Source organism: Monodelphis domestica, chromosome 3 (genome assembly GCF_027887165.1).
Source record: "Monodelphis domestica isolate mMonDom1 chromosome 3, mMonDom1.pri, whole genome shotgun sequence".
Taxonomy (NCBI): Eukaryota; Metazoa; Chordata; class Mammalia; order Didelphimorphia; family Didelphidae; genus Monodelphis; species Monodelphis domestica.
Window position 1 is genome coordinate 400235442 of NC_077229.1, and position 27620 is coordinate 400263061.

At 37.1% G+C, this 27620-nt stretch overlaps 1 protein-coding gene across 2 annotated transcripts in view; it reads right to left on the reverse strand.

Annotated features, from left to right (window-relative positions):
- The window catches only part of AHRR (aryl hydrocarbon receptor repressor), a 284514-nt gene that overhangs the window by 35474 nt on the left and 221420 nt on the right, over positions 1-27620 (reverse strand). For both annotated transcript variants that reach the window (XM_056824349.1, XM_056824350.1), the window contains exons 5-7: positions 23909-23998; positions 4668-4797; positions 2268-2401 (exon numbers count right to left, since the gene is read on the reverse strand). In XM_056824349.1, the coding sequence (XP_056680327.1) occupies positions 2268-2401; positions 4668-4797; positions 23909-23998 (354 nt within the window). The remainder of the gene's footprint in view (positions 1-2267; positions 2402-4667; positions 4798-23908; positions 23999-27620) is intronic.

Genomic DNA, 27620 nt, shown 5'->3' on the forward strand with positions numbered 1-27620 from the left:
GTACATCTCCTGGTAATCTCCATGAACTTTGCCTGCTTTTTCAGTTATTTCCCATTCCTCTGTAAAGAATTTGCTTCTTTCTTTATTTTCATTTAAAAAATAACATGATCTAAACATTTCTCTGGGCCTTTTCATAGTTCCTTTCTATTTTGACTACCCACATTTATAAAATCTTAATTCTCTAATGTCACAATTAAATTGAGATCTCAAAGAAGGCATAGGATGAGGAGAAAAAGTATTAATTTAATCCTCCATCAATATAATCAGGAGATACAGGGTGTATCTCAGGAAATAAAGCAGTTCTATAATAAACACTGGCTCAATTTAATCTTGGCTATTAAACAAAACAAGGCAAAACAATATAATGTTGGTCCTCCTTTGAGAGTTTCTTGACTCCAAATTTTATAGTATGAACTATAAAAGTATTACCCTATACCACTGTGTTCTTCTATTATGATTTTTTAACATGTGTGATGCCCACCAACCCCATCAAAAATGTTAATCATGCTTTCTATGTATACAAAAACTTTTACTGAAGTATCTCACCATCTCTTACAGTCACAAAAAAGCTTTAGTGCTTTACTATTGGCAGTAGAATTAAGCAAAGAATTAAGGGTTCCTGATTTCCAAAGGCCAAGAACTTTTTCTTCATCTGGAAGACAAGAGCAGGTGCCATGGCATGAAAGAAAGGACTCTACTCCTGGAGTGTCAGGAGCTGGATGGGAATCTTGGCTCTCATGCTGACCAGCTGAATAAACTTGGGCAAGTAAGTCACTTAGCTCTTTGAAACAGCAATTTCATTTGTAAAATGGGGGCAGTAAACTATGATTTGTATACCTTATAGGGCTGTTGTAAAAAAATGCCTTGGCAACCTTTAATTATTATACAAATATGAACTAATGTACTGTGAACAAAATATTAACAAATGCACTTCCAAGTGGTCATGGCGCAAACTTGAGAAAAGTAAAAAGTCTGAAAAAAAAATAGTGGTTTTGGCTATTTATACCAGCAGTAACTGACAGATTTTTCTTCTTCCTTGTTTCCTGGCAGGTAGAGTGATGAAGTTATTGGTCAAGATGCTTTCCTCTGTAGGATGGGGGAAATATAGTTTGGAAGGAAAAAGAAAAAACATACATACTATATTTTAAATAGAAACACAAATAAACCTGAAGGTGTATTATAAGCAGTCCATGGCAGGATTCCCAACATTTTCTAGAACTTTTATCCCTGTGTGGCACAGTTGATGGACAGTTATCCTCAAAGCCAGAAGGATCTGGATTCAATTCCCACTTCTGATTTTGTGACCCAGGAGAAGTGATGTTCCTTTGTAATGCTCTAAACAGCTTTCTAAGACTATTCATCCAGGGAAAAGATGTAGCTCTATATTGATAGAAAGAGTTTCCTCAACTGGTAGCTCCTTATACCACTGAAATCATTGGGCTATTTCCTATTCCTATCCTTTAACCACCATATATCATCAAAACTGTCTTATTCAATGGTCATATTGGATGAATTGTCAATTTGCTAATCAAGTATACATTTTTTTCATTCATTCATAATTATTTACTGCTTGATTATTATGAACCAAGAACTGTGTATTTATTGTGTGTGGTATTGAAGATAGTCAGATTATAGGCATGAAGATTATATAACTGTGTGGTAATATTGACAAGAAGGGAATCGGATGACATCCATTTTAATTAGAAGCTTTTTGGAGAGGCAACATTTAGTGGACCCTGAGGGAGAAAAGGGTATTTTTAATACAAATCTATAAAAGTGCAAAAGCCCTTTTGCACCATTAAGCACAACTAGGATGAAAGACTAATTGTTATTAAGTAATTATCATTACTTAAAGTAAAAAAGAAGAAATGTGATGGAAAGAGTGCTGGGCTTGGCATTAGGAAGATGTGGATTCAGATCTAGCCTGTGATAGACTCTAGATGTATGACCAAGGGCAAGTGATTTAACTTTTATGTACCAACTTAGAGTTTATCTACTATGTCATAAATGTATTAAAATTTGTATATTAGAAGTCACTCATGGCCAATTCCCTATTCAAATCAAATCATAGATTCTCTTTTTTGACTTTGTCAAGAAGTTTACACAACCCACTCCTTTTTCTTTTCCCATTCTCTTCTTCCCCACTCCACAGAAGTTATATTTTTCTGTCATTAGCCATACTGCTTCCAGATCACTTAGAAAAATCATAGATTGAAATGTTGTTTAGTCACAAAGTTTTTTTCCCCTCCTTAACAAACTTTACTTACCAGGAAACCAGAAGTGCTGTCCAGCAAGCAGCGAACCCGGCAGATGAAACAACGGGTTAGAAAGGCAGAGTACTCCGTTGACATGCTGTCACATTCCTGAGCTTTAAGCAGCTTATCAAGAATGTATTCTTCCCCTGCCAATAACAATAAAGGACAAAGTAGGTCTAACAATAAAGTCCATGTTAAAACATGGACAGGTGAACAAAAGAAAAGTAAAAGATCATGCCTTTGCATTTTTGTTTTACTTTTGTTTTTCTTCAAATGAGGAATTTTCAAAATTTGACTCAGACACGTAGCTTATCTAAAGGAATTCTTAAATTTAAAAAGTTGCTATTACTTCTTTGAGTGTGGATGTGACTTTCTCTAACTGTTTATAGTCATTGGATGTGTATCATTTTATTTCATTTTGGGATTTTGGTGAAATGACAGATTTTCTTGCCTGTACCAAATTCCTACAGGATAAATTCAAAACGTGCCTTTCGTTTTCTGCCTGACTTAGAGTAAATTACTTACCTCACTATGTATGCCTTCATTTCTCCACTGGTAAAATATTAATGATTGGTCACATATGCCTTTATGCTTCCTTTTAGCCAATCCCAAATCTGAATTTCCTCGAAGGACTACTTTCTCTTTAAAGTCTTTCCAAACTAACTGGCATCTGATCTTTTCCTTCTGACTTAACTTGTCTAATTACTTATGTATACCCACAAGATCGGTGGAGTGGTAGAGATAAAATACTTGGGAGTCAGGTAATTTGCCCTTGCGTCCTTAATTTCCCATTTTTTTTAGCTTTTAGTGTGACCTTAGGTGAGCTATTTCACTTTGTAGGACCTCAGTTTCCTTATCTATACAGTGATTGTATAGGTGGGGTTGGATGATTTCTAAGATCAGCTTTAGCACTAAAGGTCTGTCTTGCCTCCCCAAGTATAGAGTAATTTTCAAGACCTGAGAACATATCTGTTTGTTTTGGATTCCCCCAGACCACCTTCCATAGTGCTACATGAACAGTTAATATTACATTAGAATACATTACTAGATGAATGAACTGAAGAGCTGCACAACTCTTACAGTGTTTTTTTTAAATCATTTTTATTTTGCATGTCTTAAAGGCCAACAGAAGTGTTAGTCCCTTCTATCAATATAAAGAAATGTTTCTAAGGAATTTTTTTATCTTAAGAAAGAAAGGTAGAAAGTAAACAATAATTTTATATTAGAAAAGTATCCTAGGAAAGTTTCCAGGTATGTCTAGATATCCAGCAAGATGCAATCTACGAACAGCCCATTTTAGGGAAGAAAAGTTTCCAGGAAAAAAAGCAAATTTTGTAAGTAAATTTGAAAATGAGAAGTCAAGCAGCATAATTTGTTGGATAAGTGGATAGAAAGAAGTAGAATTTTCCAACCCCTCAGAGAAAAGAACTGGATAAAGAAACTAAGTAGACAGCTGCTCTCCTGTGATAATAGAAAAGGAATAAAATATATCAGAAGAGAGGGATAAAAAGAGATGTAGAGTGTTAGAGATGACAACTGAGGCTAGAAAGGCCCTCAAAGGTCATTGAGTCCAAGCCCTCCTATTTCATTAACAAGGAACCTGAAGCATAGAAAGATTCAGAGATGTGTCCAGACTCATACAGCCAGTAGATAAGAGTCAGGATTTGAACCTAGGTCTTCCTGACTCCAGATCCAAGGGTCTACCCTCTCTGTCACACTCCCTCTCAAGGGATTGTTAACCTAGAGCAATAGGGAGAACAAGGGTTCATGCCCAAGATTGGTCATTGCTTTAGATTTTCATGAGAGCTGATACAGAAACCCTTGGAAATCATTCCAAATTCTTTGGGAGCTCTACTCAACCCGCTACAAAAAGTGATCCTTAAATATTAGTGAGAAGAAAACAGAATTGAACTTGTAGTAACCTAGTTAGGTATGAGGTAGGATATTCAGTGTTTTTTGGGATAGTTGTCCATGTTTGTGAGGCCCTGTTATTATAGTCCATGACCAGGGGGCGTTCGCCATGCTCATTTGGTAGAAACCATAAAGGGTAAATTCCATAGAGATCATTCGTGGGCAACCAAAATTAACTGGACTGCCATGGAGGCCTCCCTTCCACCCCCAACCCCAGCTTAAAGGTGGTTGTAAGATTCTTAGGCTTTGGGGCATGAACAAATAGGCTCAATGATTCCTGGCTACAAGAGTAATTCCATATTCCATCAAAGGGAAGAGTCACCAGCTCCAGCCCCAGTAGCCAATGGAGGGCTCTCTCTCACCAAGCCAGCTTCCTTTGATATCTTGCATGCAAGGAGAATAAAATGAGGTCAAGCCTGGACTGACAAGGATTTTCACCAACATTGGCTTGGACTCTCCAGCGCACATGAATTCCTCACCTTTTGCTTGATTTTGACCCACCTGTTTCTGACTGCAGTGGCTGCCCAAACACCATCTGGGGAGGATTCATGGCCCAGTGAAGCTGTCTGCAGAAATCTTGGCGGTCATCCACATGAATATAATCGTATATGTTTTGATGCATTACATCCGTCTGAAACAGTTACAACAAAGAATTTTTAGACCAAATCCCAAAGGAAATTCTTCCATTTCTGTCATTGGCAAAATTTCCCATATTCAGCTGCTGAAGAGCATTAAAATCCATCAGGAGAGAATCCTGTGTCAAAGATTTAATAATAACTTGAATTTATACATTGCTTTCTGGCTTATAAGAGTTTTCTTCACAACAACCCTGTGAAGTAGGTATTAATTGTTTCTATGATTTGTTCTCTAACTAGCTGATTTTGGAGAATCATCTTATTTAATTTCCAATTAATTTTTGATTTGGCTCTCCATGTACCCTTACTGATCATTATTTTTATTACCTTATGATCTGAAAAGGTTGCACTTATTATTTCTTCTTTTCTGCATTTCTATGGCATGTTTTTATGACCTAGTCAACCTTTGTGAATGTACCATGTGTGAGGTAGGTAGTAAAAGCATGATTTTTTCCCAATTTAATAGGTCTCGGGCAATGGGTATTATCAGTTAGGACTCAAACTGGAGAGCATGAGTTCTTTCCTTTATGCCACATTGTCAGGCTATTAATTATGTTTTGAGTTTAACATGGCTAAAGGAAGGAGGAAAGGCAGGCCACACAAACCTTGCATACTAGAAAAAGTCTGACAAATTGGGAGGCGGGGGGATAGATCCATTGCATGAATGTGATGGGCATTCAGTAAATAACTTGTTTGATTACTCATGCCTTCTCCCTATCACTCTTCCCCACAACTGTTGTGTCTTTAGTGGGCTAGTTAGTAAAAGCTGGGATTGCATCTTGCCAGCTAGCTAATGGGCCTGCTGCCTGCTGACAATTTATTCCTCTCCTTAGATTCCTTCACATTCTAGACAGTATATGAGAAGTGGACACTTAGAAATAGAATATTTTCTTAGCCACAGGCTTAGTTGTACTCTAATTCTTTCGTATTTTCTGCCAAGATCCCTTTTTTGGCATCAGATTCAATCTCTTCTAGTATTTCTACCTACATTTCCTCTCCCCTTGAGTTTCTCGGCACTATTTTGTTTTTCTTAAGAGTATGTTTCAGTCTAAAATTGTCCCTCTTATAAATCCATGTCTTTTCCTCTATTCTTTTCTCTTCAGAACATCTCTGGTACCAGTTTTTTACAGCGTTGACTAGAAACATTTCCTGGCCCAGAACCACAATAGGAAACTCCCTTACAGGATTCTCCAAAGCTCTCTTTGGAAAGAAACAGACAAGTAGATTAAGCAGAAAGCAGGAAATTCAAACCATGGCTAGCTTTAAAAATAAAAAAGCACACACACACACACTCATTGTGCAATGGTTGCTTATCTTCATATCATATTTTTAAATGACCTTGACAGGAAAAAAAAAAGTGATAATTCTATTACTGCACTTGATTATTCCCCTCCCTTCACACCTTTCCTGATTAAAAAAAACTTTCATTTACTGTTTGAATTATGAATTTGACACTTACACAATACTTTCTTAGTTAACTTTTTCTTTCAGTTTACATTCAAACAATTAAAAAAAATTTTTTTAGTTACACGTAAGAAAAAGTTGTTGACAAGTGTTTTTTGACACTGTAATAATTCAGATTTCCCCTCTCCATCCCTTCCCCACCTCCAGGTCATACAAATGCTTTCATGCAATATATATTTCCATATTGCTCATGCCATGACAGAAGACATATCACACCTACAATGAAAAAACTCAAGAAGGAAATGAAGTGGAAGATGGAATACTTTGATTTGCAGTCAGACTCTAATAGTTCTTTCTTTGAGTGTGTACAGCATTTTTTCATCATGATTCCTTTATGGTTATCTTGGAAATTTGATTTGCTGATAATAATTTAGTTCTTCACAATTAATTGTCGTATAATAGTTCTATTACTGTATATATTGTCCTCCTGGTTCTGGTCACTTCACTTTGCATCAGTTCATATGTCTTTACAGGTTTGTTTTTTTTTAATTCAACCTGTTCCTTATTTCTTATGGCGTAGTAATATTCTATTATAACCATATACTACAGCTTGTTCTTCCATTCCCCAAGTGATGGACAATCCCTCAGTTTCTAATTCTTTGCCACTACAAAAGAGCTGCTAAGATAGATAGATAGATAGATAGATAGATAGATAGATAGATAGATAGATAGATAGATAGATAGATAGATAGATAGATAGATAGATAGATAGATAGATAGATGGACGGACGGACGGACGGACGGACAGACAGACAGATAGATAGATAGATAGATAGATGGATAGATAGATAGATAGTAAAGGAAGGTCCATTTCCCCTTGTCTCTTTGGGATACAGACCCAGCAGTAGTATTTTTGGGTCAAAGAAAATACATGGTTTTATAGCCCTTCAGGCATGATTCCATGTTGCTCTCCAGAATGGTTGTATCAGTTATAGTAACTCTCTTCTTTAAAATTAATTTTTCAAATCAAACACGTATTTTTCCTCCTTTCCTCCCTCCCCACTGGGATAAAGGAAAAACAAAGCTCTTCTAACGAGCATGTACAGTCAAGAAAAAACAACTTCTTATATTGGCCACATCAAAAAATGGCTCTCATCCTGCTACCCAAATCCATCACCTTTCTATGAGAAGGTAGGTAGGTGGCTGGGTTGATAGAGTTCTTAAGTCTCAAAATTGTTCTTTTTTTATTTTTTTTTCAATGTTGTTAAAATATAAACTATCTTCCTGGTTCTGCTCAATTCACTCTGAATCCAATCATATAAGACTCCCCAGGTTTGTCTGGAATCCCTCCTTCATCATTTCTTTTTCTTTTTTTTTTTAACCCTTACCTTCCGTCTTGGAGTCAATACTGTGTATTGGCTTCAAGGCAGAAGAGTGGTAAGGGCTAGGCAATGGGGGTCAAGTGACTTGCCCAGGGTCACACAGCTGGGAAGTGTCTGAGGCCAGATTTGAACCTAGGACCTCCCGTCTCTAGGCCTGGTTCTCAATCCACTGAGCTACCCAGCTTCCCCCCCTTCATCATTTCTTACAGCATAATGGTATTCCATGACATTCATATACCCTAATTTGTTCAGCTATTTCCCAACTGATGGATACCCTCTTAGTTTCCAGTTCTTTGCCACTTAATAAACAGAACTGACATAAACATTTTTCTACATAGAGGACTTCTTCCTCTTTTTAAAATTTTGTTAGGAAAAAAAAAGAAAAAAATTGTTAGGGATATAGGCCTGGTAAATTAACTTTCCATGTAGAAGTAGCATCTCTAAAACCAGACCATGAGGGACTTAAGATCAGAGTTTCTGGGGGCAGCTGGATGGCTCGGTGGATTGAGAGCCAGGCCTAGAGATGGAAGATCGTAGGTTCAAATTTGGCCTCAGACACTTCCTAGCTGTGTGACCTTGGGTGAGTCACTTAAGCCTCCCTGCCTAGCTCTCACCACTCTTCTGCCTTGGAATCAATACATGATATTGATTTTAGGGGGAAATAAAAGATCAAAGTTTCTCATGGGTACAACTAGTGTCTCAGTGGCAGAGAGTCATGCCTGGAGATGGGAGATCCTAGGTTCAAATCTGATCTCAGTACTGCCTAGCTGTATGACCTTGGGCAAGTCATTTAACCCCAATTGCCTAGCCCTTGCTGCTCTTCTGCCTTGGAACACTACTTAGTATCAGTCCTAAGACAGAAAGTAAGAGTTTTAATTTAAAAAAAAACACAAAAACCAAAGATTCTCATTTTTTATTCAATTGATCCATTGATAAACATTTATTAGCATTTATCATGCACCAAGCACTTCGCTAGACCCTAGACCCTCACATCCTCTTATTCACAAAGTATCCAATAAAATAATTTCTGATTGATTATCTGGTTTTCCTCTCCAGCCTCTCATAATATCTAGAACATAGAATGTATTTAATAAATATTTGTTGATTGATTAGAGAGTTGCCCGAGGCATGATGAGATGAAGTGACTTGCCCATAGTTCCAGAGCCAGGATGTGCCAAAGGCAAGACTTGAACACAGACCTTCCAGACTCCAACGCCTCCCTCTCTCACCACTCCACAAGGCTGCCTCTCATTTATAAATAAGATTGCACATCTGTATAGTGCCTTAAGATTTACAAGGTATTTTTATTTATGAGATAAAGAGGTTAAGCGTCAGCGCTGGAGGTTAAACCAAGCCCTCCTGACAGTCCTGGAGCAAGAGCAACGAAGACCAGAGTTCACAGCATTATTAACTTAGTGGTCCCGAACAAACCGGCTCTTCTGAATCTGGTTCCTCGTCTGCGACACAAAGGGGTTGGATTCACTAAGTGCCCTCTCCATGACTATTGTGTGTAGAAGACAAAGTGGCACTGGATGGAGTGCCAAGACTGGAGTCAGAAAGACTCATCTTCCCGAGTTCAAATCTGGCCTCAGACACTCACTGTGTGACTCTGGACAAGTCACTTAACTCTGTTGGCCTCAGTTTCCTCATCTGTAAATAGAGCTGGATCAGGAAATGTCAAGCTAAGCTAGTAAGAAAACCCTAAATAAAGTTATAAAGCATTGGACATGTCTGAATGTCTGAATAACAACAGAACGTATAACAAAGCTAAGAAAGTGAAGATCTCAGCTTGAGAAGGTACAATTTGAAAACTGGGTGAAATGCTGCATTTATCACTGTTTTGTCTTTTAAATTGTCATCACATCACTCATTGCCCTTATTTCCTGCCTGATTTCTTATGGGATTTATTTTGATGACTGATGGGAAAGAAAAACCACATATCAACAGGAAAAGAGGGCAGGAGACAAGCAATGAGAACAGTAGGGAGTAAAAGAAGAGTGTTTAAATGATACAAAATAAACATTAATTCAAATCAGTACAGTTGGTTTACTTGAACCTTATGGAGTGGGTTAAATTAAATTTTTCCCCTTTACCCTACAGAGCTGGTCATTTCAAGAGCATTCACTTCCTTAAGTGATTTTATAAGTCTATAAAAAACATCAGGTAGGTTTACTAAAAGACCAGCTAACCTCTGCTTTTCTTTCCTAGAAATCCTTATTAATTACCCTCTTTAGAGCTTGGCTTTTTTGGCCTCACCCATAGACGTACCAGCCCATTTTCTGTGATATTCCAACACCGATACTGAAATTAGAGGATAGGGAGAAGTGTCTGGCACTTAAGGAGAAAGTGCCACTAATAGCCGGAGAGCTTCAGTGCCACAGAGTGCTTATCAATGATCCAAAGACTTCCAAAATGCATTCTTCTTAATAGGGAAGCTCTTCACATTTGTGATCTTTTTTTTTTAACCTTACCTTCCATCTTAGAGTCAATACTGTACATTTGTTCCAAGGCAGAAGGGCAGTAAAGGCTAGGCAATGGGGGTTAAATGACTTGCTAGGAAGTGTCTGAAGTCAAATTTGAACCCAGAACCTTTGTCTCTAGGTTTGCCTCTCAATCCACTGAGCCACCTTGCTGCCCCCTCTTTTGCAATCTTTTAAGATTCCTGTGTTCTTGGAAACAAAAATATCAAGAGTATATTTATATAACTGGAATAAACATTGTAAAGAAAGTAAGTGGATTTAGCCTTAGGTACTAACTTGATCTAGGCATTGGAGGAAAAAAGGATTTTCTCCACACAATTCATTTAAGTTCAGTTGTTTTTCAGTCGTGTCCCACTCGTAGTGACCCCATTTGGATTTTCCTTGGCAAAGACATTGGAGTGGTTTACATTTCCTTCTCCAACTTATTTTATGGATGAAGAAATTGAGACAAACAGGGTTAAGTGACTTGCCCGGGGTCACACAGCTTGGAATTGTCTGAAGTCATATTTGACTCATGTAGACAGGTCTTCCTGACCTAGCCACCCATACAATGCATTACACTGCACGCTTCTCAAACCATAGAAAGCCTTCTTCTGAAGGCTTACCAGTAGGGGATAACAAATATAGGTGGGGGATCTTCCCCATCCTTATTTTGCCTGCAAAGAACATGACAGCAAAAAGGGTAATGAATAGACTTGTAGATTTAGAGCCAAGAGGGACTTTATAGGTTTTCCAGTTCAACCCCACCCCCCATTTTGTAGATGAGGAAATTGGGACCCAGAGAGAATTACTGCTTTCTAGCACACATTCTGAAGTGCCCGGTTATGATCCCAAGTATGAAACCAGACCAACAATGTAACACACAAGAAGGATTTTATTGTAAACTGCAGTTTGGGCTCAGCTAGAAATGGCTGGCCCTGAGTCTGAGGTCTGCAGGCTTTTCATACACTTTTGTGGTAGTGGAGTGCAGTGGAATTCCTGGGGTGGGGAGAGTGAACAGGAACTCCTGGGGCTGAGGTGTTATCAGTTCCTAGCATATATCAGGAGGGGGAGGGACAAGAACTCCTGGGGTTAGGAGTCAGGGAGGGGAAAGAAGGGGTTTGGGAGCTGGCTCTTCAATTCCACTCAGATATCTACTAGCTAACTCACTGAACAAACAGTTTATGGACAACATCCCTCACGAACATTTACCTGTTTGTTTAAAATTCACTGCAATACAATTCACCACGGTGTCTGTCTCTATCAGCAAGCAATTTTTTTCCAATACTTGGAAGCCTTGGAGAGAGTGGCCAGGGGCTCAGAGGTTAAAAGTCCCATCCAGAGTCACACAGTTAATATAAGCAATGGGATTTAAACCGAGGTCTCATTCAGAATATCTACTTTAAAAAATCTTTTTTTTTAATTTGTGTTCTGTAACAGTTTGTCTAGGCTCTCTCGCCTCACTCTTCTAATTTGTAAAATAAGGAATTTGTACAAGATGGCATCTAAGGTCTCTCTCAACTCTAAACACATGGATCCTATATAGGATTGTAGAAATGTTAGGAAAGACTGAAGTGATCATGAACTTGCTACTGAAATAATTTATCAGTTTTTCTATGAGGTTTCCTTTCTACACTGTAATAGCACAAAACTCTCATCATAAGGATTAAGTTTCCAAAAGCCATGAGGGCTGATACTTCTAATTCTGGAATCATTCTCCTGAAATGGCTCATGATAACTCTGTTTGCCACTGGGGTGTTTTTGTGCAGAGTGTTGTAATGAGCCAAGGATTAGAACTTCTCAATAACAAGTCACCCATAGTGCCCACCTCATCTTAACACATCATTTGAGGATGACTGCATATGTGCCCGAATGCATATATAAGAGGGAACCCCGCTCAGCCCAGAGAGAGCAACAAAAAGATAATGACTGGGCTTAATGCAGAAGTTTTATCACTACTGTATATATAAAACTAATGGTTGTACTTTAAAAAAATTAAATTTAAATTTAAATTTTTTACTTTTAAATATTTTTCCATGTTTACATGATTCATTTTCTGTCCCTCCCCTCTTTCCTCCTCCCTCCTGGAGCTGACAAGAAATTCCACTGGGTTGTACAAATGTTATCACTTGATACCTATTTCCATATTCTTCATTTTTGCTATAGAGCCATTTTTTAAAGCCTAAACCTCAAATCACATACCCATATATAAATGTGATAAGTGATATCATATATTTTGCATTTGCATTTCTACTTCCATTGTTCTTTCTCTTAATATGGGTAGCATTTTTTCCCATAATTCCTTCAGGAGTGTCCTGGCTTGCTGCATTGTTATTAGGTGCAAAGTCCGTTACATTGAATTGTTCCACAATGTTTTACTTTCTGTGTACAATGTTCTCCTGGTTCTGCTCATTTCACTCTACATCAGTTCATTGAGGTTCTCCCAACTCATATAAAAATCCTCCATCATTCCTTTGAGCACAATAGTATTCCATCACCAACAGATACCACAATTTGCTCAGCCATTCCCCAATTGATGGGCATCCCCTCATTTCCCAATTTTTGGCCACCACAAAGAGGACAGCTATGAATATTCTTGTACAAGTCTTTTTCCTTATGATATCTTTGGGGTACAAACCCAGCAGTGCTATGGCTGTATCAAAGGGCAGACAGTCTTTTATCACCCTTTGGGCATAGTTCCAAATTGCCCTCCAGAATGGCTGGATCAATTCACAACTCCACCAGCAATGAATTAATGTCCCAACTTTGCCACAACCCCTCCAGCATTCATTACTTTCCTTTGCTGTCATGTTAGCCAATCTGCTAGGTGTGAGGTGATACCTCAGAGTTGTTTTGATTTTCATTTCTCTGATTATAAGAGATGTAGAGCACTTTTTCTGGATGGTTTGTTTTTATACACTTATCAGAACATATACTCATATGCATCTATCATTCTTTGAAAAAACATAATTTTATCATCATTCTTGTCATAAAATACAAATCTACATTGGGAAATTAAATGTAAATGGGAGACATAAATGAAATACAAAACACATATAATAAAAAGTATAAAAATTGAAGGTAATCAGCGTGGTTATTGTTCTTACCCCGTAGTTATTCTACCCTGAGAATTAGAGTTTTAATTGTAAGAAGCAGAACAGAGCCAACCAATTCTCAGATAAGAAAAGGAGACTTTGAAACTTTAAATTGTTTCATCTAAAATACTCTTTTTTCTTTGAATATTTATTTATGGTGTTTATTTTCATATGACCTATTTTTAAAATGTTTTCTTTTTTTAATTTTTTCCATAATTATATGATTCTTGTTGTCTCCCTCCCCTCTTCTCTTCCCCCTTCTCAGAGTTGACAAGCAATTCCACTGAGTTATACATTATATCACCTATTTTGTCAATATAGTCTTCCCTCTGCCCATTCTGGAAAATAATTACTTCTAACAAAGGACATATAGGAAGAAAAATTAGTCTAGTATTTCACACTCATTGTCCCCTACACTTTCAAAGAATGAAGAGTAGTATATTCCCAAAGCTCTTCTTTGGGAACAACTTAGTCATCATAAGTTAATAGCATTCAATTTTCTCTGTTTATTGGTTTTCTTTGCATTTACATTTTTGTAGTTGTTGTGTATATTATTTTCCTGTTTCTGCTTACTTCAGTTTACATCAATTCATTTAAATCCTTATTTGTATTCATCATATTCATTGCTTCCTAGATCAGAGCAATATTCCATTTGTATTCACATTACACAATTTATTTTGGCATTCCACAGTTGATGGGCATCATCTTTGTTTTCAGTTCTTTGCTACTACAAAATCTGCTGCTTTAAATACTTTGGCCTGTCTGGTCCTTTTCACCTTATTATTGACCTCTTTGAAATATATGACTAGCAGTAAAATCTCAATCAATTAATCAATCAACATTTATTAAGTGCCTACTATGTGCCAGGTACTGTGCTAAGTGCTAGATCTCAAGGTCAATGGGTATGTTTATTTTAGTCATTTTTTAAAAATCCTTACCTTCCATCTTGGAATCAATAATGTATTGGCTCCAAGGCAGAAGAGTGGTAAGGGCTAGGCAATGGGAGTTAAGTGACTTGCCCAGGGTCACATAGCTGGGAAGTGTCTGAGGTCATATTTGAACCTAGAACCTCCTGTCTCTAGGCCTGACTCTCAGTCCACTGAGCAACCCAGCTTCCCCCTTTAGTCACTTTCTAAACAACTGCAAATTGCTTTCCAAAATGGTTAGACCAATTTACAACTCTACCAATAGTTTATTATTAGTATCTTTCTACAATCTCCCCAATAATGACATTTGGCATTTTTTGTCATCTTTGATATTTTTCTGGGGGTGAGGTGAAACCTAAGAATTGTTCTGAATTTGATTTCTCTCCTTTTTAGTGATTTCACTTGATCTTTCAAATGATTAGATTAATAGTTCATGATACTTTTCAGAAGTGTTGTTCATATGTTCTGACCACTTACACAATGGGGAATGGCTTTTGGTCTCATACATTTGCTAGCTTCCTATATATCTTGGATGTCAGAAATGACTGATGCAAATACTTTCCCTAGTTGACTCTTGCCCTTGTTTTCAAAGGTATGTTAGTATTACTCATGGAAAAGCTTTTCCATTTTATTTAGTCTGTGATCACTTTTTTCTTTTGTGATCAACTCTATCCCTTGTTTGGTTAAGAATTCTTTATGAAGTTATAGTTATTAACTTCTGATAGGATTAACTTTTAATTTTTATAACATCATTTTTACTATCCAAGTCTTTTATCCATTTTGAGCTTTTTTTAATATGTGCATAAGATTTTGATCAAAAACCTATTTTTTGCCAATCTCCAATTTCCCCAGTATCTCTTGTCAAAAACAGAATTCTTCCTTAAATAATTTATTTTTTTAGATTTCTTATCCCTAGTTTATTGAATTCAGTTGTTCCTATTTTTTTCCTGATCTAGTCTGTTCCATTGACCTGCTATTTTCTATGTATTAATTCTATCTTCTATTTATTAATCAATACTACATAGTTTAGAAGATTATTCATTTTATTATTGCTGTGTAGAAAATCTGCTAATTTGGGGTATATTTTGTATTCTCTCAGTTACAATTTGTTTCTTTTGATTCCCTAGAATATTTATGTAAATAATTATGTCTTCAGTTCTCATGCTTCTTTATGTCTTTAATTGCTGTCCTTAGTTTTATTGCTATTGCTAGAAATTCTAGCATTTTTTCAAATAATAGAAGCAAAAGAAGTCATCTTTGCTTTTTTCCTACATTCCTGGGAATGTATTTCATGTTTTTACACACATGGTTTTTATTCTATTTTTAAAAATAGTACTTCTATGCTTATATTTAGAGATTTTTAGAATAAATAAGTGTTTTACTTTGTAAAGGTTCTTTTTTGCTAATTGATATGTCATGGTTTTAGATGTTTTTTTTTTTATAAGATTGTATTAACTGTTTTCCTAATGTTAAACCCCTTGTCTTATCCCTGATACAATTCTACCTTGCTCATTTTGAATTATATTTTGGATACATATTATAATAGTCTTTTTTTAGCCAAAACTTCATTTAAAATTTTTTAATCAATATTCTTTAATTATATAGTTCTATAGTCTTCTTTCTTCATTTCTCTTTCCTGAGTTTGAATATTAGGATTGTATTTTACTTTTAAAAAGGTGGTAAAGACTTTGTTTTTATTAATTTTTAGAGTAATTTTCATTATTACAAGTCTTAACTATTTTTTACATTTGTTTTAGAACCTTCTATAAATCCACATTGATGTTTATATCTAATTCAATTTCCTTTTTTAAAATTTGGAGTGTTAAAGATCTCTATTTGGTGTTCTGCTATTATGAAAATTTTATGTTTTTGCAGATAAAAACCTATTTTGTTTGGATTCTCATTTCTACTGAGTAGGTCCTGATATTTCTTTTGGTTTCATTTCTGTTGTGATTTAATCTTCTTTTTTTATTTGTTAACTTCATTCACTCACTCTTCCTTTTTAAGTAGATTAGTTAAAGGTTTATCAATTCCAGAATTAGTGTTTTCAAATAATCAGCATTCAATTTGGTTTAATAAGTCTATCATCTTTTAATTGTTTTTTCTATTTCTAATAATTTTTCTAATTAGATTTTTTTTAATTTTCCAAATTTTCAAAAGTTCCTCATTTTGCTTATTCTGTATATGTCTTTTCTTCTTTTTAAAATTGCATTTTTTAGTTCATTAATCCTCTTTTAAAATTTTTGTTAATGTATCTTGTCAGCGTTAGAAATTTTCCTCTGAGAATTGCTTTGGCTACCTAACAGAAATATTGGCACACTGTCTCATCATTTTCATTCTCATTAGTGTAGTTATTGTTTCTATGATTTGTTCTTTGTTCTCTCATTATTAAGGAAGTCATAATTAAGTCTCCATTTAGATGTCTATCTTTTGTTTGTGCTCTTTGCACTAGTTACTTTTTATTGTGTTGTGGTCCATAAAGGATGTGTTTCGTATTTCTTTTCTTTTTTATATTTACTTTTAATTTATTTGTGTCCTAGCTCGTGGTCTGTTTTTCTGACGGTCTATGAGGTGCTGAGAAATAAATTGAATAAATGTATATATATGTACATATATATTATCTAATGCTCCCATTCACTAAGTTTTATTCATCAAATTAAATATTATCCTAACTTTAAAAATTAATTCATGAAATTACATGCTAAAAAGGAAATATTTGATCCTAGAGGAGTTAATTGAGGGGAAGAGTAAGCATGGCTAGACTTGTCCTTTAGGAAAATCACTCTGGCAGCTGAGAAGAGATTGGGAAGAAGTGAGGAGGTATTTCAGGCAGGGAGACCAGTTAGGAGGCTATTGCGATCATTACGGAGAGAAATGATAAAGGCTTGAATTATGGTAGTGGCTATAGGAGTGAGAAATGTTGTGAAGTTGGAAGTGACCAGATTTGGCAATGGACTGGACTTTTGGAGTGAGTGAACCAAACTACAAAGAGCAGGTCTTGACAGCTCTGTGATCCGTGTCTCCAAAGTGGTCCCAGAGATCTGGATGGCTCTGGCATTGACCTAGAGCCTTGGAGTGACCTGGTGTAAAAAATAGACTCGAATACAGGACTACAATCCCCATGAGCCTTTGTTCCACTTCCCCAGAATGCCTTGTAATCTCACCTGGGCCGAGATCGAGAAGATATTTAAGCAAAGGCTTTTGAAGGGCTGGGCTTTTGGACTTCCGTTTGGAGCAGAGGCGTCTCTTCCATGATGTGAGGTTATTTTGTCTAGGCCTCTGGCCTAGGCACATGTTTCTTACTTGTATATTCTTAACCTTAACCTTTAATAAACCTCTAAAAATTATAATATTCCTTGCAGAGAGAAACTAATTTCTACCTGCCTCAGTCTCCCCATCTCCCCTAAATTTTATTCATTACAGTTTGGCTAACCACTACGGGAAAAAGAACTTTCAGTCTTCTGATTTCTTTTCTGATCTTAAATTCAGTTTTAATAGCTAGTACCTAGAAAGCGGCACCGCCGCTTCCTGCCTGCAGCCTGCAGCCCTGATCATCCTCACCTGGTACCTGGTCCCGGCCTTGCCCACCCCCGCAGCCGCTCCTGCTCCTGGCCTCTCACCGGCCCGCTGCCTGCCTATTTCTGTGCCTCAGACCCAGGAGCCCAACCCAGCCGGCTCATCACCCAGATCCTTGGAGCAGATCGCTCAGGACTCATTGCGACCAGCTGGTAACAGTATTGGCCACGTGGGCGGAGGGGAGAGACCAGAGGGAAAGGAGATTTTCCCTTAGGCTAAGCCTCCACGTGGCTGGGGGTATTGGCCACTGCGGGATCAGAGAGGGGAAAGAGAGAAAAGACTAGAGAGAAGAAACAGACTTTTCAAACAGAAACCTAAAAAGCAATGGGCTGTTTAAAAGGATTTTTGACTCTTCTGGCAGTTTCATTGATTTTACCTGCCTGTCTGGGAGCAGACTCAGCCCAAAGATTCAACTTTAACTTTGGGGAGGAAAATGGGTGGCCCAGCGAACTGGAAGCCAGGCCCAGGGACCGGAGGTCTCTAGTTAAAATCTGGCCTCCGATGCTTCCCAGCTATGGGGCCCTGGACGGATCCCTTGAACCCCATAGCCTAGCCTTTACTACTCTACCTTCGGACAATAGACATTTAAATGGATAAATAAAAACAAACAAACAAAAAAAAACCCAAGGAACTTTGAAGAGACTAAAGGCTATATTCTAAGGCATTTCAGACTCCAATGGTTTATAAACATCTCTGTATTCTATTGCATTTTGTTATGGTTTAACTTTGTGATTTTAAGTTCATATATTACTGGATTGAATATTATTCTGTGAACTGAAGGTTGATTGAATTTATTTTGAATGTACTGAGTTTTAAAATTCTGTTGTTTTTCCCCTATAACTGTTGAACAAATATTGTTGTGAATAAGCCCATATATGAAAAAACAGCTTTTTTCTATTTTGCTGAGGATAGATGGACTTCAGAACTGGCTATAATTGTATTAACAACCTTTGAAAATGTAATGTGCTAAATACCTCAAATGATTTGATTTTAAGGGTTTTTTAAATATGATTTTGGAATTTTTTTAACAGTCTGGTTATTTTTGCCTGCCCCTAAGGCAGGCAAATTCTAAGGCCCATTCTAGTAGCTGAAGTGAAATGTATTTTATAACCCCCAACCTTCCCACATGTGAATGGAAGTTGGGCAGTTAATTTCAGGGCATTTGTACCCTTGGGAAAAGCCTCCAAAAGGAGCACCCCTTTATTTATGCTCTTTAGCTCACTATTTTACTTCTACCAGAATGATATATAGATTTCTTGATTATGTTCTTAACCCAAGATGAGTTTTACTTTGTTTAAAAAATATGTTTAAATACCAAGGTTGAAAGATTGCTACATTTGTAAAAATTGTGACAAATGTCCATCAATTCATAGGTTTTAAAAATGTCATACAGCAACTTGTGTGAAATGTGAAAGTGTGTTTGTTTGCTATTGTAATTAATTGGGCTATTGAGAATTTTGGGGATTTTGATATCTACATATTTGTACTACTGTATTTTTAAAGATGAAAAAATTGTTAACCTTGTTCAATTCATTTGCCTTCTACTCACAGTGATCATGGCCAGATATTAAGAGGAAATGGATCTCATTTTTGGTGAGAAAGCCTTGTATTTTATATTTTCTTAACTGACACAGAGTGTCAATGATTATAAGCTATATTTTTGAATTTTTTAAAGCTCTTTTATTATATTTTTCTTGCATGTGCAATATACTTTTTCAGTTTTTTATTATTATTTTTTCTCTCCTTTTTTATATTTGAAGCACATGTCACCAGTATTAAGATTTTCTTTAACTTTTTGACTTTTCAGTGCTACAAGTTTGAAATACATTTGCTAATGCATGCCCTAGAAAGCTTGTGACTATAAAAATTATGCCACTAATTATTTAAGTAAATTATGGGACTTTGCTTAATGATTCTGTCTGATTCTAGGACAAGATATACACAAAAGAGCCACTGCATAGTGCCAATAGAGCATAAGGTCAAAGAGACCAACCAATCCTGGAGAAATTGACGTCACTTTGAGCCTAGACAAAGAGGACTTGAACGTGTTTGGGGTTCGAGGTTGCGGCTGTTTAACATGTGTTAAAAGCAGGTCTTCCTTGTTCCACATTCTACCAAGTACCTCAAACTTGGCTCCCGGAACCTTGGCTTATATACTCTGGTCCCCTTTTCTGCCTCTCATAGTGTGGTAACTTTCTGTAGTCCTGGCTACTGACTGGGTAAATGCATCATTGCTTAGATAATTTTGATTGGGCCCTGATTGAAGGACCTGTTATAGATTTATTTTTCTTCTACTTGGAATTTTTACACATAAGACTTTGATAGTCTATATTTTCATCCAGAAATTTTTCTTTTCTTTTGGATTTTCTGGTGTCTTTTTAATATCTCTTGCCAATTGATTCATATACCTCATACCTCAGCCATGCATCCCTAACTGATTCTGAATCTTTCAATCACCCACAACACGGGGGAATGTAAAAAAATATCATTATTTAAATTGCAAAGTTTAAATTCCTTTTGAGAAGAATTTTAGGTAAAGAAGATGCTACCTCTCTGAATCCAGAACTGAACTGTTGGAGAAGCCACCATGAAGAAGCCTCCAGACCACAAGTTGCACAAAATTGAACTTTGGGTGTGGTTGATTGAACATTTATTTGTATGTATACTTTTATGCCAAAGGGGACTGCCCCCTAACGGCTTTTTGTCAATGTGTTCAGAAATTATTGGTTTTATTCTTTTTTCTCTTATCCTCACACTATTGTAATCTTTTAAGTTTATTATGTTTTTATGATCCTTTTGGGGAAAAATTAATTTTTCCACAAATGATCACACGGGGGGGATGTAAAAAATAGACTCGAATACAGGACTACAATCCCCATGAGCCTTTGCTCCACTTCCCCAGAATGCCTTGTAATCTCACCTGGGCCGAGATCGAGAAGATATTTAAGCAAAGGCTTTTGAAGGGCTCGGCTTTTGGACTTCCGTTTGGAGCAGAGGCGTCTCTTCCATGATGTGAGGTTATTTTGTCTAGGCCTCTGGCCTAGGCACATGTTTCTTATTTGTATATTCTTAACCTTAACCTTTAATAAACCTCTAAAAATTATAATATTCCTTGCAGAGAGAAACTAATTTCTACCTGCCTCAGTCTCCCCATCTCCCCTAAATTTTATTCATTACACTGGCTATGTTTAGCAATACATGTGAAGCTGTGGAAGCATGCCAAAAATAGCCTGATGATTTTGGTTACAGCTGTCACTAGAATAAAAATGATGTCTTTATATTTCCCTAATATAAAGTTCTATAAAGATTCATTGTCATAAAGACGACAAATAAAGGACTTGGTGACTGAATATGGGGATAATGTTTACTGGTAGCTTGAATCTAAAGTATTTCCATGAGGTTATCTTTGGTCCAAATGTTAATAAAATTACCTTTTAGATTGAGTTTAAGATAAAATGCCTGTTTAAAATTCTCAATGCAGCTATTTACTTTTTGATGATAGTTCAAAATGATGGTTCCTATGGTTCCAGGGAACTTGACTATCTGTGTTGAGAATTAGTGTCACTGTTGACAACAGAAGGGAATATGTGGCAAGAGCTCAAGATTCTTTCAAAGGAGGGTCCTAATTTCCAACTGTGAGCAGACATATACATAGTTGTCAAAGCCCAGAAGCTTCAATCAATTACTACTTCTATTTGTGCCCCTCATATTTCTGCATAGCCCTCCTTCATTACCTCTTTAGCTCTGTATATCCCAACATACATCCCCAGATCAGTCATAATTTCAGTGCTAATACAGTGAAACTAGAATCTGAATGAAATGACATTTGGAAAGTCATTGGGTTGTCCAAAATAGAATTCCCTTTTCTTTTTTCTTGCCCCCTACTTCCAAATTTTCTTTCCAACCAAGTATGCCACTATCCTTCCAGCCACCCAGGTTTGTAGCCTCAGTGTTACTCTCAATTCTTCACTCTCCCTCACAGCACATATCCAGCAAAATGTGAAATCTCATTCTTTCTACATCTACATCGTCTCATATATGTCTTCTTTTTAACACAGCTATTGCTCCTCTCTTCTTGGGACTACCGGAAGTCTCCTATTTGTTCTCGTGGCTTCAAATCTCTCCTTACTCCAGTCCATCCTCCCTATGCAGCTGCCAAAATGGTTTTCTTAATGCACAATTCTGATGTGAATCTTCCCTTTACCAACAATCAACAAACTCCAGTGATTCCCTATTATTATGAGGATTGGATATACATGCTTCTATTTTTGACATTTAAAACTCTTTATAACTTAATTCCTTCCCATATTTCTAGCCTTTTTTTTTTTAATTAAAATGAAGGAGTGATTCTCAGGTACAGTAATCTCTCACATCAAAAAGGTTGGGTAGCCTGATTCTAAAAAGTCATGATGATGTATAATGGGAGTGACCTACTCCCTGATTTGGAGCATGTGCAGACATTCTCCAATGTAAATACATTCTGTAATTCTACTTCCTGCCTGTTAACGACAGGATGATCTAGATTTTCTTAATAGCTGGAACTGGGTTGCATTCAAAAGGCACCCCCAGGAGAAGTGAGGCTCTTGCTTCATTTGAGAATATTTGGTCCTCATGGTAACAGGAAGCCACTGGAGTTTGTTAACTGGTGAAGGGAGGATTGACACAATCAGAACTGTGCTTTAAGCAAATCATTTTGGCCACTGTGTCAGAAAGATGGACTGAAGAACAGAGAGATCTGAGGCTGAATGACTCTTCAACCCCAAAGAAAGGATATAGCTAGTCTCCTTAGGAGAGAATATCATATATCATATTATTTGTACCATTCTTTATTCCCCTATCTACTGTTCTGTACACATAATGCTTTTCCTCCCATCTTCTTGCCTTTTTATTGGGTATCCAACATTCATTCTCCCCTCACCTCTGGTTCTTAGAATCTCTGATTTCCTTCAAGACTAAGATCAAATACCACCTTCTTTGTGAATTCTCTTCTATCTCCCCACTTCAACTTCACTCCTTGTCCCTAGATGCTAGGGCTCTCCTTTCCAAACTTTTGTATTTATTGTCTCCACCAGTGATGGTGAACCTTTTAGAGACAGAGTGCCAAACCCTGTCCCCAACCCAACCCCCAGATCTAGTGCCATGCTGGTCCCTCTCAGAGATGGCATGCTGTGCCTCTCCCCCCACTGAGTGTTGGGTGCTCCCTGTCCTCCCCCCCTTACTTCACACACAGGAGGGAGGAAGCACTCCTATTGAGCTGCTGGGCAGAGGAGTGGGTAAAGTGAGGAATGTCCTCAGTAAGTGTAGAGAAGTGGAGGGGAGTGGCCCAAGGTCTCTGCTCCCTTCCAGCTCTGTTGCCTGTGAGCTGCCCATCTTACCCCCTGTGCTCTCCTATTGGGCTGCTGGGCAGAGGGGAGCAAGGTGTAAAAAAATGTAAAAAAAAAAGGCATGATGGAGAGGAGAAAGGAAACAGCTCTTCCAGAGTCTCTCTGTCTTTCTAGTAACCTCTGAGTGGGGTGAGGGTGGCCACATGCCCACAGAGAATGCTCTGTGTGCTGTTTTGGGTATCCCTGTCGTAGGTTCACCATCACTGTTCTACACAGTCTATATTTACTCCTATGTCATCTACCCTATTCGAATGCTCCTTGAGGCAGGGAATGTTCCAATTTTGTCTTTGTATCCCAAAAGCTTAGCATAGGGCCTGGCATGTAGTAAATGCATAATGAATGCTTACTGATGGATTGATTATCTTTTGTTAGAATTAAATATATGAGGCTAAAAATTTGGTATGTTGACTGCCCAGCATGGTTTTCTTCCATCCTCTCCCAAATTTTAAGAAAAAAGAAATCTATTAATGCCCTAGAAATGGGGATTCTAAAAATATTCCTTCTGAGCTCAAATGAAATCTTGTTGACAGAATGGCAATAGTGAGCAGAAGAGGAGACAAGGAAATTCTGCTGATTACATATCCCTACCGATTAGCTGGACTTCTAAATTCAGTAGTTCCTTTAAATGATGCTCTCAAAAAGTATTCTGAGAAAAGCTTGTACTCTGATAGCAATTATCCTAGGAAGAAACTTAGCGATAGAACAAAGTATTTTGGTTCCAAAGAAATTCACAATGAGGAAAGGCAAATACAGAAAACATTGTGGGGAAGTAGGGAGAATCTTAAAAAAAAAAAAAAGCTTAAAACTAATCAACATTCACAAAGTTGATTCCATCATTAATAAAAAAATGGGGAGAGTTTTTAAAAAGTTTCTTCCTTTACCTGATGAAAGCCCAAGTAGTCCACGATTGTTGATGATGCATAAAATATCATTCCTTCTGCACTCACCACCAGAGCAAATCCATTAAGAGACTAGAAAAGAATAATAAATCTGAAATTATTTTAAACATCAGAAAATGCTACTAAAAATCATTCTTATGCATGTCACATATCCTATTCCAAATCTTGAGATTTCTACCTTCACAACAACTTTTTCTTAAATGTATCTGGTTCTTTTTATTCATGCAGCCACCTCCTTTCTTCAAGCCCTAATAACTTCTCACTTGGACTAAAGGAAGAACTTTCCAACTGATCACCTGCCTCAAATCTCCCCTTCCCACTTCAATCCATCTTTCATTCAGTTGCCAACAACTTTCCTAAAATAGAGGGGAGAGGTTGAATTCACTCAACAAACTCCAATGGCTCCCTATTACCTCCTGTATCAAACAGAAAATCTTCTCTTTGGTATTTAAGGCTTTTCATCAACTAATCCCTTTCTTCCCTGCCTTCTCCTTTATACCAGTTGGTTATTCATATTTAAATGTTTCCTTGGTTTCTGTTTTTTGTTTGTTTTCTGTTTCTAGTCCTTCTACTCTTTTCTCCACTCACTACATTCTATGACTCAGCTATTTGGGGCTTATTTAATCTTCTTAAATGTGTCACCTCCATCTATCATATCAGTGCCTTTGTCTTCGTTATCTCCCATGACTGAAATATATTCCCCTTTTCACTTCTTTCTCTTAGTTTCTCTTGCTTCTTTCAACACTAACCAGATTATAATATGAAGGAGGCCTTCTTCTCTGAGATTACCTTCCATCGATTCTGTTTAACTTCCATTGTAGAATTGATATTAATTATCTGTCCCAAGGCAAAAGAGCAGTAACAGGCCACTGGGTTTAAGTGACTTGCCCAGGATCACAGAATTTGTATCTGAAGCCAAATTGGAACCCAGAACCTCCATCCAACTCCACACCTGGCACTCTATTCACTGAAGCACTGGGCTGCCCCTGTACCTAGTTATTTTGCTGTCACTTCCCCTATTAGAGTAGGAACTCCTTTAAGTCAGGGACCACACTTCTGCCTTTGTTTTAATCCCCAGCACTTAGCACAATGCCTGGCACTCTGTAAACACTTAAAACATCCTGTTGACTAACTGGCATCCTGCAGAATATAAAATGGCATCCATTTGCCTTTATAAAGAGAAAGTTTTCAATCATTTCTTTGTTATTAGCACCACTTACAAAACCACATTTCAACCCTCACCCATTAATAGGTGGCATGGGAATTGGGGTGGAGCTCCACTTGGCTAAAGCCATGTGTGTTTTTGCTAGTGCATAAAAATTATAAAAGACAAGAGACAATGAAGTAAAATTAAATTCTCACTTTCCTCTTGGTTGATTTTTCCTTTTTATACACTTTCTGCTCTAGGGAGTTGGGGTGGTGGTGCTTGTGTTAGTGGCATTGTTAGACTGAAATATGTATGTAAGTAAACAACGTCTACTGGAACCACACTTCCCTCTATTATACTTCAATAACTATAACTAATGGTAAAACATAACCGGAAGGAAGATCAATGAGCATTTTATGGCCTATGTTTATTTCACTGTTTCTGGGATCCAGATACAGTATTTTGTCATATCAGTAAATAGACCTTCTCTTGTCATAGTGCTTTTCTTCTAAGGAACTCTGCTGCTAATCATTTCAAACAATACTATGCAGAATATCTCCATCAATTCTAGGACAAAACAACATGTTTAATAGGGAAATATGTTTTGCATGACTTCATATGTATAAAAGAGTTTTCTATTTCTTGCCTTCTCAATAGATGGGAGATGCGGTGGAAGGAGAGAGAGAATATGAAACTTAAAATTAAAAATAAAAATAAATCCTAAGAGAAAATAAGTACTATTGTCTCTATTTTATTTCTGGGTAACCGAAGGTGCAAATACACTTCATGCCTTGGGAAAGTCAACAATGGGTTCAGTAAATTAATGCTGGGTCCAAGAGATGATGAAAAATTCCTCCCATGGCTCAGTAACAACATCATTGTCTGGTTTTAAGAGTCTGTCAGATGAGGTTCCTACATTAGTGGGCTTTGTTTCATTGCTTTCCTTTGTTTCAAGGAGAGTTTGATGGCAGGGAGGGCAAATAATCAATAAGATCAATAAAAGCAAAAGATGAAGAAATAGACGCTACTTTGGAAACCTGGGTACTGCTCTTTTAGCCCACACCGATGTCCAGTTTCTCCATACCTGCCCTTTCTTGTAGCCTTCCCCCATAAATGACTATATTGTACCTACAAAGTTTTCTCTGAAGAAACTATGAAGTGGGCTTCTTCTATTCAACATAGTGTCTGATTTTGCCTTCTCCAAGATTATTCATTTTAAGAATACCTAGAAACTAATAATAATAATAATAGTGAACATTTACATAGTACTCATGATGCTAAGTGCCTAATAATTATAACCTCATTTGATCCTCACAATAATCCTGGGAGGTAGGTACTATTATTATTCCCATTTTTACATATGAGGACAACAAAGCCAACAGAGATTCAGTGACTTGCCATGGGTCACACAGCTAGTGTCTAAGGTCACAGTTAAACTCGGGTCTTTTTGACTCCAGGACCTGGGGATTCTATCCACTGCACGGTCTAGCTGTATTATTTGGTTCTAGCATATAAAAGTACTTTGAAAATGTAAGGCACTTTAGAAACATCCTATCAAATATTTTAAAAGGAAAATTTCACATTTTTCTTGCACAAACTACCTATTGCGCAACATTTGGTGCCAATGTCATTGTCTGATTTTAAGAGGAACATTTGTTGTTTTCTCTAAAGAATCCTCAAGAGAAAAAAGCATTAAAATAAGGACTGTTGTGTTCTTTTCCAGACGAGGCTTATTTGTATCCATTTCTGATCTTGGAGTTTGCTCACCTCTTGGGGCTTTCAGAACTCTTTTATCTAGTTTGCAAGGACACTGATGAGTCAACTATTGAAATTTAACAAACAAATAAGTAAATGCATGTTATCCATCATGCCTTACTCTTCGAATACCTCTTCCAAGAATCCATTTTCACCCCAAACCTGTCTACCTAGGGTTTCTTTTTCCTTGGCAGGTTTCCTTACAGAAGGATGGAAGGGTCCATCCATTCCTTTAAGAATTCTTGTATGACAGTATTCCTAGATTTCCAGCTTATTATTTGCCTTTTGCTTGCATAGCTGTGGTGTCAGGATCTAGGAGGAATTGAATGAGCCTCCTGCCTCCAGGAAGGGGTTCATAGGGGAGGGGGAAGTGCCTCTAATATTCTATCAGTTAAGTCATATTTGATCTTTATAATTTTACTACATTAACTTTTGATATTTCTGTGAATTGTCTTTTGGCTCTGCAATGACATGTGTCAGTTCTTTGAGTACCTGAGGACATAATTGATCTGGTCTGAATGACTTGATTTCATCATGTGCAAGTAGGTATCCTTAATGTATCTAACTATTTCCTTATTTATATTGATTATCAACTCTATTAGCCTTTCACTGTGGTTCAGACCTTTCCAGTCCACAGGTCATTCATTCTCTTCAGCAAAGGAAAAGAGAAGCCAAATAATAATGGGGCAGCTCTACTGCCTTCTTCTCTCTGTTGTCTCTGTTTCCCCCACATCCCCCCTCCACATACAGACAATAAGGCACCACTTTTGCAGAAATAAACTGGATTCCTAT